This window comes from Spodoptera frugiperda, chromosome 28, assembly GCF_023101765.2.
Source record: "Spodoptera frugiperda isolate SF20-4 chromosome 28, AGI-APGP_CSIRO_Sfru_2.0, whole genome shotgun sequence".
Lineage (NCBI taxonomy): Eukaryota > Metazoa > Arthropoda > Insecta > Lepidoptera > Noctuidae > Spodoptera > Spodoptera frugiperda.
This window is the reverse complement of record NC_064239.1, coordinates 7,980,829-7,993,523: the sequence shown is the minus strand read 5'-3', so window position 1 is coordinate 7,993,523 and position 12,695 is coordinate 7,980,829. Positions and strand designations below refer to the sequence as shown.

Sequence of the window (12,695 nt, the reverse complement as noted above, 5' to 3'; positions counted from 1 at the left end):
AAACGTATATTTAAAGTCACATAAATTATTGTCAGCTTTATTACAGCATTGTAACTTTTAATAACTTCAGGATTTGATTTTAATTCTGATCCGGTAATTAAAAGAAAAACATAAAGTATCTATCGGCTTATCTTTCGGTGCAGGTTATAAAAATGTGCGGACGGAAACGACTTTATTAATTAAAATTATTTCTTGTTTACTTAAGTTGCCATGTTTTATTGAATGCTTAATAACTTGAGAATGGAAAATTCCCAAATGGGACTGCAAATCGTAAGTTATTTTCAAACAAATTACTGTTCAACTCAATGTGTTTTTAGTTACAGCTTAATAATTGACATATTTATTAACAAATAAACAGCTACACGACTTAATAACTAAATCTAAGACGATTACTTTGTTACGAAACCGTTAATCTGTCTATTAAAGTAACGAAAATAATAAATAATTAGTCTTTTGGCCGTGACTTGGCGGCGTGGTCATACCGGGCAGGCGGGCAGGCCGGGCCGGCCGAGCTATCGGCACGCGTCAATACTGACGGACATCTTTACCCATCGTCACCACATTACATCAAAACAAAATTACTTCTACCATCACACATTGTAAACCACTCAAAACAAAGTCTTATTGCTTTAAATATAAGGTTCACAAGGTAATCGTTCCAGCTGCATTCTCAATTTGTTAACTGATGTTACTCTGTCTTTGAAAGCAGTCTAATTAAGTTTTTTAGGACTATTGAAATTCATTATTGATTGACAGGTGGCGCTAGCGGCTATTTAAAATGGATACATCAGTTGGGATGATATTATTAAACTATTGTTTAGTAGATATGTTTGAAGAGCCTGTACGTCGCAATTATTAGTTTTCAAGTTGATGGTAATAAATAATCGTTTTTCGTGTTGTGTGGGCCCAAAACTTTCACACATGAACATTTATTTATGGAAGAAATAATATATTTTACAGTTTTATACATTAAAAAAACCTGTAAATTATCGTTTAATCTATATTCAACAGGATTAGCATTAATTTTTTAAAAGATAAATTAATATTTATTTATGTTTTTTACAATGAAACATTTTTAATTGAATATTTTTCTCAATACACAATGAGCAGCTGCACCAAACTGATGCATCACCCTAATGAAGATGCATTTGAAAACAGCAACAATTACGATCACGTAATCATTAAAAGTAATTCGCGATCACGTGTTGGCGCGCGTCGGAGCCGGCAGCCGCGCCAGCCACGGGGAATCATAAAGAATCCATCAACATGAGCGCAACACCGATCACGAAATCCGCCATCAATCATAAACATCAGAAAGGATTAAAATCTACGTTGCACCTTCCGAAGCTCGAGTACCCTTGTTTTTCTCTAACCCGTAAATACTGAGGGGCGTAAGTATGGCCGGGGGGCGGTAAATATTATCAAGGGGGACAGGGGGATACCCCCGCCCCTGGAGGGGGGCACTATCCCTTATCGCGAACGTTACCCTCGCCGCCGGCGGCCGCTAGACCGCCAAAATGTGGGGCAAATCGATTTCTCTGCCCCATTTTTGTGCATCTGGACCGCTATCGATTTTCGGCTCCCGCGCGACAATCGATAATTGCATACAGTGACAACTCTTTTTATAATATTTTTTTTTAGTACACACATTTTTATCGCTGATCTTATGTTATGAGCTAAAAGTATAAACATAAAAGCTACTATTAATTTCGCAGTCGTAAAACTGGAAACAAAGTTATTTTAAGTGCAGTGACGATAATTATATTAAATGTGTTCGTCGTCGAAATGGAATAGTTTTATATTGGCTGTAAATTACTTTAATCGGAGGGAACACGGGGGCCTGCTGCGGCTGTTGCGATTATTATCGAGCCTACTATGTTGGCCAGAGACACATTAAACACACCTAAAATTATGCATAAACCCAGGACTAAGTAATAGCAAGATTATATTCGCTCAAAGAATTATTCTTCCTTCTAGGGTGGAAGTTTCTAACTTCATCGTCATTGAACTCCAAAGATATTAAGTTACAGAATATCGGTCAAGGTTAGGAGACTTGAATTTGAGTTCAACATTTTATATTGTATCGAACTAATATTAAAATGGATGCATGTAAACATTGTTACAAGTTTTAAAACAAAAATACACCTTGGTCATAATCATCTCAGCAAAACGGATGGACCCTTTTATATCTGCTTTTTACAACACTAGATGGTAGGTCTAAGAGATACCTACGTAATGATAATAATATACGTGTGAAACCTAACATCAAATTCACTAGATACAGGCATCACATAGGAAAATAAACCGAAGCAGTAAGAAACGAGCGGCAAAGTTTTGAAATGAATATCTTCGAGCTAACTTTGCACGTAGGTACAGAACTTACGTTACAATGTTAAATTTATTAAGGCGTGATTTGATTAAAAATAAATAACTGCTAGGTTGTAAAACGCAGTTTACTATCTTTTAACTGGCAACCTCCAACGCACATTCGATGCTCGTCTACTAAGTTTTTTATCGATAACCCTTTTAAATTGTTGCAAATGTTTTATTAACTTTTATTATAAACCGTATATCAAGGTTTAACGAGGGCCTCAGACTGACTTAAGTAGCCCTTATCTCATTTTGTTTCTTTGTTATAAATTCTCCTATGTGTCTGTGTAAAGTTTGACTTGCAAACACTGTTACTTGTAATTTACATCTTTACTTTTATGTTTCTAATACTTTCTCACCTTACTATAAATTTATTATGGCTGCAATAAAGATATTTAGTTTCGCACTATCTTCAAAATCTTTATTTTGCCGTGTATATAAAACTTTTTAGGCATTTTTACTTGATGCCGGGAATTTTACTTAGTTAGAATACACCCTTGGAATACACTATAAAGCGGATTTATTTCATAAAATATATTTAACCTTATTTTTTGTGACAAACAATAAATGATTGTAAAAATCGCTCTTTCTCTCTCTCTCCACGAAACACATTCGTGTACCGAACCAATAATTTGCACAAAGCACGATTAGGTGCACAAGCTAAGCAAGTAAATTGATACGGCATCATGAGAAAAATAAACAAAACCGCGGTACACGACGTAGTATCAGTTCATAATGGACTAATTGTGCGAATGCATTTCTTACAACGTTTCTGCACTAACACTCTTCAATAGGTAATGACTTTATTTTGTCATGCTGATAACTTGATAGCGAGCACTTAACCGCTTTTACAATTCAAATTAATAGAAACAATTACTAAGCCTAGAATTGTTTATTGGAAAAAAATATTGCCGTTAAAGTCTGTACAAGAACTACTGTTTTATGTATTGATTTTTAAATTGAACGCTTTTTATTGTCAATGGCCGTATCGGCCTTACATGGTCCCACGATATCTTATGTATAATGTACCTTGTATATTTCTCTAATCTTAAAATTAGGTACTACAAATGTGTGCGTATTTTAAATCAGTCAATCAATAAATCTGGTTTGTGTGAACTAATAATTTGGAGGGCAATTAGAGCGCACGTCTCATTCACACAATGGCGGTTGAACGAGTCTTGCAAAAACGTCATTCCGCTGCATTTCCGCCTCCATTGTCTCAGCTCTAATCTGCATTGGATTAATAACCATCTACCTATGTGTGTACGGTCAGAAGAAAACCTCTGTTGGAATCACTGCCTCCCGTTATTCACATCGACGCTTCATGTCTACAATTCTTAGATTAATAGATAGGTGTTGTCAGAAAAAACATTTCTTCATTTGCTCTACATTTTGTACCATGATTTTATCATAATACTTCTCTATTTACTACTGTAGATGAGGCTAGTAAGAAACTACTAGGACAATCCAACTGCAATAATTAAAGCATTAAAAGTTTTTCTCCTTCCCATTGTTTTATGTACAAAACATATATAATTTACCCAATAAAAACGTATGCTTCCCGTTTATAAATCAACAAGTGCAAGCAAAACAAAAAACGTAAAACATATTTATAGTTCTAATCTATTCTAACGTTTACTAATTAATATGAGCACCGTACTTTCATACTCGTAACTGGAGCAACGTTTAATCCATCATTTTCTCGCGGCGTTTATACGTCTGTAACAGTTCATCTCATGATAAACGGCAATGACTCCTTCTTCTTGCTATAATTAAACATGATTAGAGCTCAACACATGGTGAGCCGCAATTATAAGACGTTACAACGGCTACCAGCACACCGCGCCACACGCCATGCGATAGTTTCTATCAACCATTCAATATCTACCTAACACGGAAGCGAATTTTAATTATCCGCGCTCATTATTACTTTGTCACTTTTTTGTGAATCAATCTTGTTTCGATAGATGACCATAAATACAGCTTGAATTTACATTCAATCGCAGAACTGCAGCACAAAACATCTAATGCATTTACCGACATAATCACTCGCAATACGCGAACGAAAAAAGGCGTAGCGAGCTCTAGCAACACGTCCCGATGTCACCCGCCCGCTTTCCTGAATGACGTCGATTTGGAGAATAACGGGAAGAAAACGTACATTCCGAATCCATTCAAATCTACAGTCATGAATGAACCGAATGCGAAAGGGACGGTATTATGCAGTTCCATGGCGTGCGAGTGAGAAGCGATTTCAATAGTACGCGAAACGGAAATAGAGAGGCCGAGATAATTCTGTCTAGCCGGGAGGGATTCCCTCGTGTCATTTGTGTGCGTTCGCTTTTTCGGATTGTACGGGAGGATTGGAGTGTTTCGACGGCGGCGGCGGCGCGGCGTGCGTTCCGAGCGTGCAAGCCGCCGACACTCGGAGGGTCCTTTATCGGTGTTCGTTTCAATTCGGAGGCACTCGCATTCATTCTTTGCTTTCCGTCTGTGGCCCGAACTTCCCCACCTACTTGTTGATCATTCGTAATAAATTGCCTCCATGATATTCCCATTGTGGAACAGTTTGTCGCTTTACTGCCTCGAAGGAAATTGCGTTTCCTCAAACCTCTTGAGTTTATTTGTCGTTCAATTGTGAATGTAATGTTATTTGTTTGATTGTTGTATTCATTACAAGCGCTACAAGTTATTGTTGCGTGAAGTGCTCTTGTTTATAGAATTATGAGAAATGTAAAGGAAGTGGTAAGTAGGTTAGGTAACCTGTGCTAAATTTAAGGTAGAAGTAAACTAACAATCGATATGCGGAAATCTAGAAAGTAAAGTTTCATTCGTGTGGGTGTACGTCTGTTTGGATAGCCGATAAAGCGCGCAACGAGGCGTGAGCAGTGGGCACCAGAGCAGTGGCTGCGCCCGCGCCGCTCCGTCGCCGCGCGGCGCCTGCACAACACGTCGATGATCTACGAAGATCGCCTTCAAGTAACTAATCGAAGCAACATTTTTTATTGCATTACACTGGCTTCTGTTGCTGGCAATATGGAATTAAATACACTTAATAAAGTAACACAAATCACGAAATAACATCATCAAGTATATTTTTAATTACATATTTTATATATTTTCTTCGTGTTTTCTCAAATTGATTTATTAATTATAATAAACCGCCTACAAGCACGGACAAAACGTTAAACAATCAATCAAAAGAGCAATTATTATTTAAATAAATACTTTATTTAATACATAAACATGTACTGAACAAGTCAATTAAGTTGTTAAATAATTAATATTCAGTGATAAGTAATTAATTATCTATTTATCCGTGAGATAATAGTGCGAGTAATTAATTTGGCAACATACGTGTCTGAGACTGCATTGCAGTGTCTTGGTTTAATATTTCAATGAGAATCAGTGCTTGGAACATCGCCAGTCGGAGTGTACAGCATTCATGATAATAATGTATTCTACATACGCTGTATGCTGTATACTGGCTATGGACTATGTGCCTAAGCAAACATATCATTATGCCATCCGCGAGCCATGTAACAAAAGCTAAAATAAATATTTAAGTGCTAACGTTGGATGTATTATTCCACTGTGTTATGTGTAAGTTAGGTATGTATCCTATCTTTGATATTAATGCTTGTAATACTAGTTGTTAGTGTGACTTCGAACCCATGGATAAAAATAAATTATCTCTTTCTAGCTTCTATTTTACTTATCTACAAACACAAAACATTTATTTTAATAATATTAGTAAGGATATTAAAAGATACAAGTTGAGAAAACCCTTACACAATTTGCGTGCCCACTACAAAAATATCTAGCTACCAACCAAAAATATAATTGAGATATTTTTACACCAAAAACCAAATTTTATTTTAACAAAACCCAGGATAAGACGGCATCCGTTGTATCATAACCAGTAAATATACAAGTGAGTATAAGTTTTGAAACTATCAACAAAGACAGTTGAGTAGTTCTCCTGCACCTACCGGCTCTACAAAGGTAATGAGGTAGTTATTTCAGTCCTTTGTTTATTTACAAAATATCACTCCGTTTGAAGGCGGACCATCAAAATGAGTCGTAAAGCTGAAAATTCCATAAAAAGTCGTGTTGATGACCTCCGTAATTGAACCTCGTTCTTTGTAGCAGAGACAATGGACGGAACCTTCTTTGATTCTATTGATTAGAAGAAAAAAATATTGTCTACGGTTGTAGCGGGTTTAGTTTTGTAGCGATTGAGTAGTAACTATAGTTACTACAACTTCCTTCTTGAATTGTTTTATGTAATAACTATCAACACCTCTACATAATAAAACTACAAAAAAGTATAACAAGAAAAAAATACACCCTATAAATCTGTTCAAAACTAATAACTACCAACCCAAATGATATTCAAGTTTTTATTATAACTTATAAGTATTGTGTAAAAGATTATAAAAGGCTTTGTACTTATACATTAAGTCGTATAAAAGAGTTATAGAAGTTAGGTCAGAACACCCGTGCAGTTCTCTTGAGTAACGTGATACCCACTCGTTTATCTGCTGTCGAGCAATTATTGAAGCGTGAAAAGGAACGTCCTCCTATTATTTACACTGCGTTTTGTAATGCGGGCGTTTCGTTTTTATTTTAAAAAATATCACATTTCCAAATGCAAGTAGGTAGTGACATCCATTAGTGCTTAATTTATAGCTGTGATAATTTGTTTGTTTATTATTTATTGATAGTAAACGTTATTTTATTTACTTTATATTGTTTTCTTAAGTGTCTATTGAATTATTGCTATTTTATTTCTTGTTGTAATTGTAATTTACAATCGTACCTATTTCAGACTAAGCATTATTGTAATGAGATATTTTTTAAAACCAGAAACAGTAAGAAATTGTAACTATTTTATTTTAAATCAACTTTATACTTTGCTATCTATTCCATTTTTAATCTGTACTTAAAAATAAAATAGCAAAACATAATACGTGTTTTTATTTCATAAAAAGAGGTCAGGTATAAAAAGCGAATTGTTATTTATGTTAGAAACAAGATTTCTTTGTAGACTGTATTAGTGGAATCGTAATACTGGAAACATGTCAATACGAATTTCGTCCGAATCAACGACCGCCGGCGAACGGCCATGTTTTTTTTATTTATTTTAACTCTGACTCTGATTCGTAATTCAAATATTTCTTGCTTTAATTTATTTTTGTAACAAATGACTCGTTTTAAATTAATGCTTACACAATTATGTCAATTTTGATTGATATTTAATTATGTTTTTTGTTGCATTTACAGCATTGACTCGTTATTTTTAATAAATGGTAATAAATGTGAATAAGTATTATCATGTTAAGAATTTGATAAAGATAAATATGTAAAATGATTAGTAGATATGGCTTAACTATGCATTAAATAAATATTAAATATTCTACATAACCGTACCAATGTAGGAAACCCATATAGAGGTACTATAAGATAATTTTGATATACGGACTCAATCCCAATCAAATTAGAGGAATTAACGCCTGACATCATGAGTCATATAAATTTAGGAGTAAGTATAATGATTTCATAAAGCCAAACAAAAATGTGAGTCAGAAAGCCGCTCAACGCGCGTCCGCGTCACATGTCCGAGCGTTTCCGCTGCTCAATAAATAAACAAACATTAAAATATTACACAAAGTACTAATAGCAACAAAAAAAAATTAAGTTTACACCTCCCAAATGCACAGTTCCCGACAACATTACATTTTTAAAAACACATTCTGGGAAAACACCGATAGGCCTACCGGGCCGGCGCGCGACCACAACAAAACAAGATTTTTTAATCTAACTTTACCGTTTGTAAAAATTACTATTTAAAAATTTAAGCCACAGCCACTAATTAACTGAGATTTAACCCTTCCGTCGCCGACCGAAGCTCACTTTAATATTTAACCCGGTGGAAATATTTTGCGCGTATTAAAATGTGAAAAATTAATGGATCGCGCGTCTCTCCCCGCGGGGCTGTACATGCAGGAAAACAACCGCTACACCATTTATATTTCACCCCGACGACCTTGGTGACACTTCCTGCCTCATCCGGCGCCTAATTAACAAATATTTTAATACCCACTCACACCGGCTCACCACATTCATCATCATTTCAGAACTCACCAACGCAATACATTATTTGTTAGGCCTAATCTAGGAAAAACATATTCAGCCTTGTTCTCTCACGGTGTGTTTAATAAAACACCTCAATAGGTAATTTGTAAATATACCTAATTAATCAGAGAACAGACAATCCAGTCATTAATTTATAAATATAACTACAACCGTAAAAATTATCCCGCTCACATAACAAAATCAGTATAAGAAAAAGTAAGTAGGTATACATACCTACTTCGGAGTTTATAAATACAAAAACAACATAAACGTAACCTAAAAAATAAATAAATAGAGTGAGGCTAAACTAAAACAAAGTTAGAAGACACGGAGGCTATACCTACCTGCCTAGCGGGCAGTGGAGCTGGCCGGGCCAGACAGAGGCGGGCACATGTGACAGCGGGGGACACAGTGACTGGGTGGAGGTGTGTGAACGTACCTTGCCGTGGTGCAGTCCCGGTACAGCACGTCGAAGTCCTTGCACGACAGCAGCTTGCAGCGGTTCACGCCCGGCTGGATGGCGCCCAGCCCCCGCAGGATGCGCACCTGTTCCACATTGCACACCAGCGGCACTATGTCCAGTCTTTTTAGCTTCGTGTACACTGTGTGCAGCCCGCCCACTAGGTGCTTCAAAAACAGTTCAAAAGCCTGAGGCAGGCAGAGCATCGTGTCTCCCTGGATGATGAAGGCGGCTACCTTCTGCCCGCGGTAGTCCACCAGCTTGCACTCGTTGGCTGAGGGGTCAGAGGTGGAGATGGGCGGCGGGCTGCCGTAACGTGGGGGCCCGTGGTGGTGTGCGGCCGCCATGAGCTCGAGCGGCGAGTGGTGCATCATCTGCAACGAGCCCAGCAGGCCGAGGCCTGGCGGCGGCAGCGGCAGTCGCGGCGCCAGCAGCTGCGGCGGGCTGAGCGCGCGCGCCGGCGACGCTGCCTTCACCCGGGGCGAGCCCCCGGAGGAGCCGCTCACTTCGCTCGCGGTCGACGCTGAGTCCACGGCGGACTCCATGCTCGCGACAGACTACACACGCATCACACACCCGTCGCGCGCGCTCTTCCGCGCAACAATAAATAAAAAGCCGGAGCGAAACGAGGGCGCGGCCGCGTGCGCGCGCCCGCCCCGGCCGCCTCCCTCCATTGGTCCGCGGCGGCTGCAACTCGACCGTGATTGGTGTACGACGCTGCCGCGAAGTCTCCGCCTCTTTTTTCGTTGCGTTGCGTTACAAACGCGCGAAGAAACGTTCCTGTTTCTTTTGGGTGTTGTGTGTGTCGGGCGCCGCGCGTCTGCTCGGGGGTGGCTGATGACAATGTCACCGGCAATCAATATGGCCCACCACACCAACTCTACGCCCAATAAATACAAACTGTAAATACTACAATCTTGTTTCATTATAAACTTTGATTGTAACGAGGAAACGGCTGAGATTTATATATTAAACTCTAGTGTCGTTCATTTTAAGGAGGAATCGGTGTACTGACGGTTGTTCAGCTACTTGTTTAGTTTATTAGCACAACCATAATTTTCTTTGGGCTACTTAAGCGTTTAGATAAATAAATAATTAGACACTTTAAATTGAAAGTTAAGTTCAATAGTAGAATAATTAAGTATAAAAAATAAACTTGGCTGATTTTAGATATTCACTGACATTTTAATGACCAATTTTTTTATTCTGGTGGGAAATATGTATAAGTTTACTTTTAAAATCTACGTTAAATATTATGATATAAGTGTAGTTATGTAGGTGACACCTTTCTATAAAAATTTCACCATAAGAAATAAAACTTTATAATTAAATATTTTACATAAAAAAATATGCTTTGACCATACATACTCTTCCACCAAACACTTATACACTAGGCACAAAAAAAAATCAACATCAGCAATGCATTTTATGTCACCACAATAAGTAGCGGCTATGTACCTACTTATCTGCATGTTACACCATGCTTACAATACAAAGGGGCTGAAGTGTCGAAACAATACCGATCTCAACAATCGACAACTTAGCGAAACTCCCGAAACCCACTCCAATAGGTTCCATCTCCTACACAAACATAAACCATACCATACAGACCATCCAACGCACTCAAAAACAACCCTTATATACTAGAAAATAAGGGTTGAACATAATTTCAGCAGCTGCAAACTTAAATTTGTTTAGTAAAGTTCTTTGTTCAGGATGTTTTTCAATGATTATTCTTTATATTGGTATCGAAATCAATATAATACATATATGTGGGGCCGTCTATACTTCTGTACCACTCAATTTAACGAGTGTTTGTTTTAAAACTTAAGTATTAAGTAGTTATTGTTTTTAAGTTGTTACTTTGTGTTTGAGTAGAGTAGCTACTTTAGGTAAATGAATAGTTTTTTTAGACGTCTTAAGAAACAGTTTGAATTACATATATTGTTGTTATAGTTAAAATGGGTATTATTTAAATAAAAAAGTATTATTATTAGACGATGTAATGAGTGGTGGTTTATTCTCAAGACATCTGTGGCCATTTGTTTTTTTTAAGTACAATTAATAGAACTACTTACTTAAAATAATTTTCAAAATAATTGCAGAGTAGATTGCATTTAGCTCTTTTTTTAAAATATTCATATGTATAAATCTTGTGCAAAAAATACTACCAATAAAATAAAAATATCTACTATTAAAGAATTACCTCCGTAATCAAGATCATTTAATGGTTACTTAACCCATTCCTTAGAAATTTTTTTCCAAATAAAATCGTTACTAAGGAATAGTTTAAGTTAATCATTAAATGACTCTGAGTACGGCAGTTAGACGTTCAAACTACATTATTGAAGGATCAATTCATTATCAAAAAATACGCTACGACTGTAAACTAATTTAATTATTATGTTATCGGTTTACTCGCGTATAATTACCTATTATTAATTTAGTATGTGTCACAAAAGTTATAATTAGACTGTGTCCTGGGTGCAAAAATACTATATTTCAAAAATTTACGTCTGCTACTGTCACTAAAAGACGAGCCTACGACTTTAGAATACTCTGTGACTACGGTGTAGATGACGCGGCTACGTCAGCCAGAAGACAAGACTACGCCTTGAGAATACTCCATAGCTACGGCGTAGACGACACTGCTACGCCAATCAGAACTACTCAGAAGACGAGTCCACGCGCTACGCCTCGAGAATACTCTGTAGCTACGTAGTAGCGCCATAGAAAATACTACTACGTCAGCCAGAAGACGAGTCTACGACCAGATAATACTCTGTGGCTACGGCGTAGAGCCATAGATGTTACCGCTACGTGAACCAGAAGACGACTCAACTCTTTAGCTACGACGTAGACGACATACGTTTCGAGAATAATATAGCTACCACGTAAACGACACTGCTACATCAGTCAGAAGACAAGTCTACGTGCTACGCCTTGAGAATACTCTGTATAAAAGCAACACTACTACGTCATCCAGAAGTTGAATTCTGTAGAAGACGAGTCTAAGAATCGAGAAAATTCTGTGGCTACGCCATAGTGAAAGCCATCAACTGAAAAGACGAGGAGACTGCGATCGCTCTCTGGTGGTAAAAGACGTCTGGCTGGTTCTGTGTGTACTGAACGAGACCGTTACACTCCCCAAAAGAACTTGAGAATATTCTGACGCTACGGCGTAGTAGACGCTACGCTAGTTCAAAAGACTGTCCATTTTACTTAAATGAATTTGATGACTGATTTTCTTTGGAATATCTTTATTTTAATGTTAATCAATACAAGTATAAATACTTAAACGTTTTTGAAAAGAATTAATCGTGGGTAACAAACAACAAAATATTCCGTACAGTACTAATCTAGAACCAACAAAAATATATTTTTTAAACTTTGAAACGTAAGTCTAATGTATATTTACCTAGTCAGATTCAAGAATCCATTGTGTGACGTAATATACGAGTACATACACTAAACATGAGCCTTACATTCATTGGTTGGTTTGATACAAGTGCAGGAAAATATATTTCTGCGTGATTATCAATCATATATCAAAGATAATGAGATGTCACCAGGGGGCGTTGGACACAAAGAACGATGTTATCTCGTATATTTACTCACTGAACCACTGGGTAATTCACAACCGCTTTAAAATTGTTCAGCATTATGGTTTTATATTATGTATTAAGGGGAATGCTGTCTTATAAGAATATGTACTACTGATAAGCAC

At 37.1% G+C, this 12,695-nt stretch overlaps 1 protein-coding gene across 6 annotated transcripts in view; it reads right to left on the bottom strand.

The window, feature by feature from the left end:
- LOC118265329 (dachshund homolog 2) overlaps window positions 1-9,579 on the bottom strand; it is a 131,502-nt gene extending 121,923 nt beyond the window's left edge. For all 6 annotated transcript variants that reach the window (XM_035578147.2, XM_050706172.1, XM_035578149.2 and 3 more), the window contains exon 1: window positions 8,948-9,579. In XM_035578147.2, the coding sequence (XP_035434040.1) occupies window positions 8,948-9,513 (566 nt within the window). In that variant the 5' untranslated portion in view covers window positions 9,514-9,579. The remainder of the gene's footprint in view (window positions 1-8,947) is intronic.
- Window positions 9,580-12,695: the final 3,116 nt, after the last annotated feature.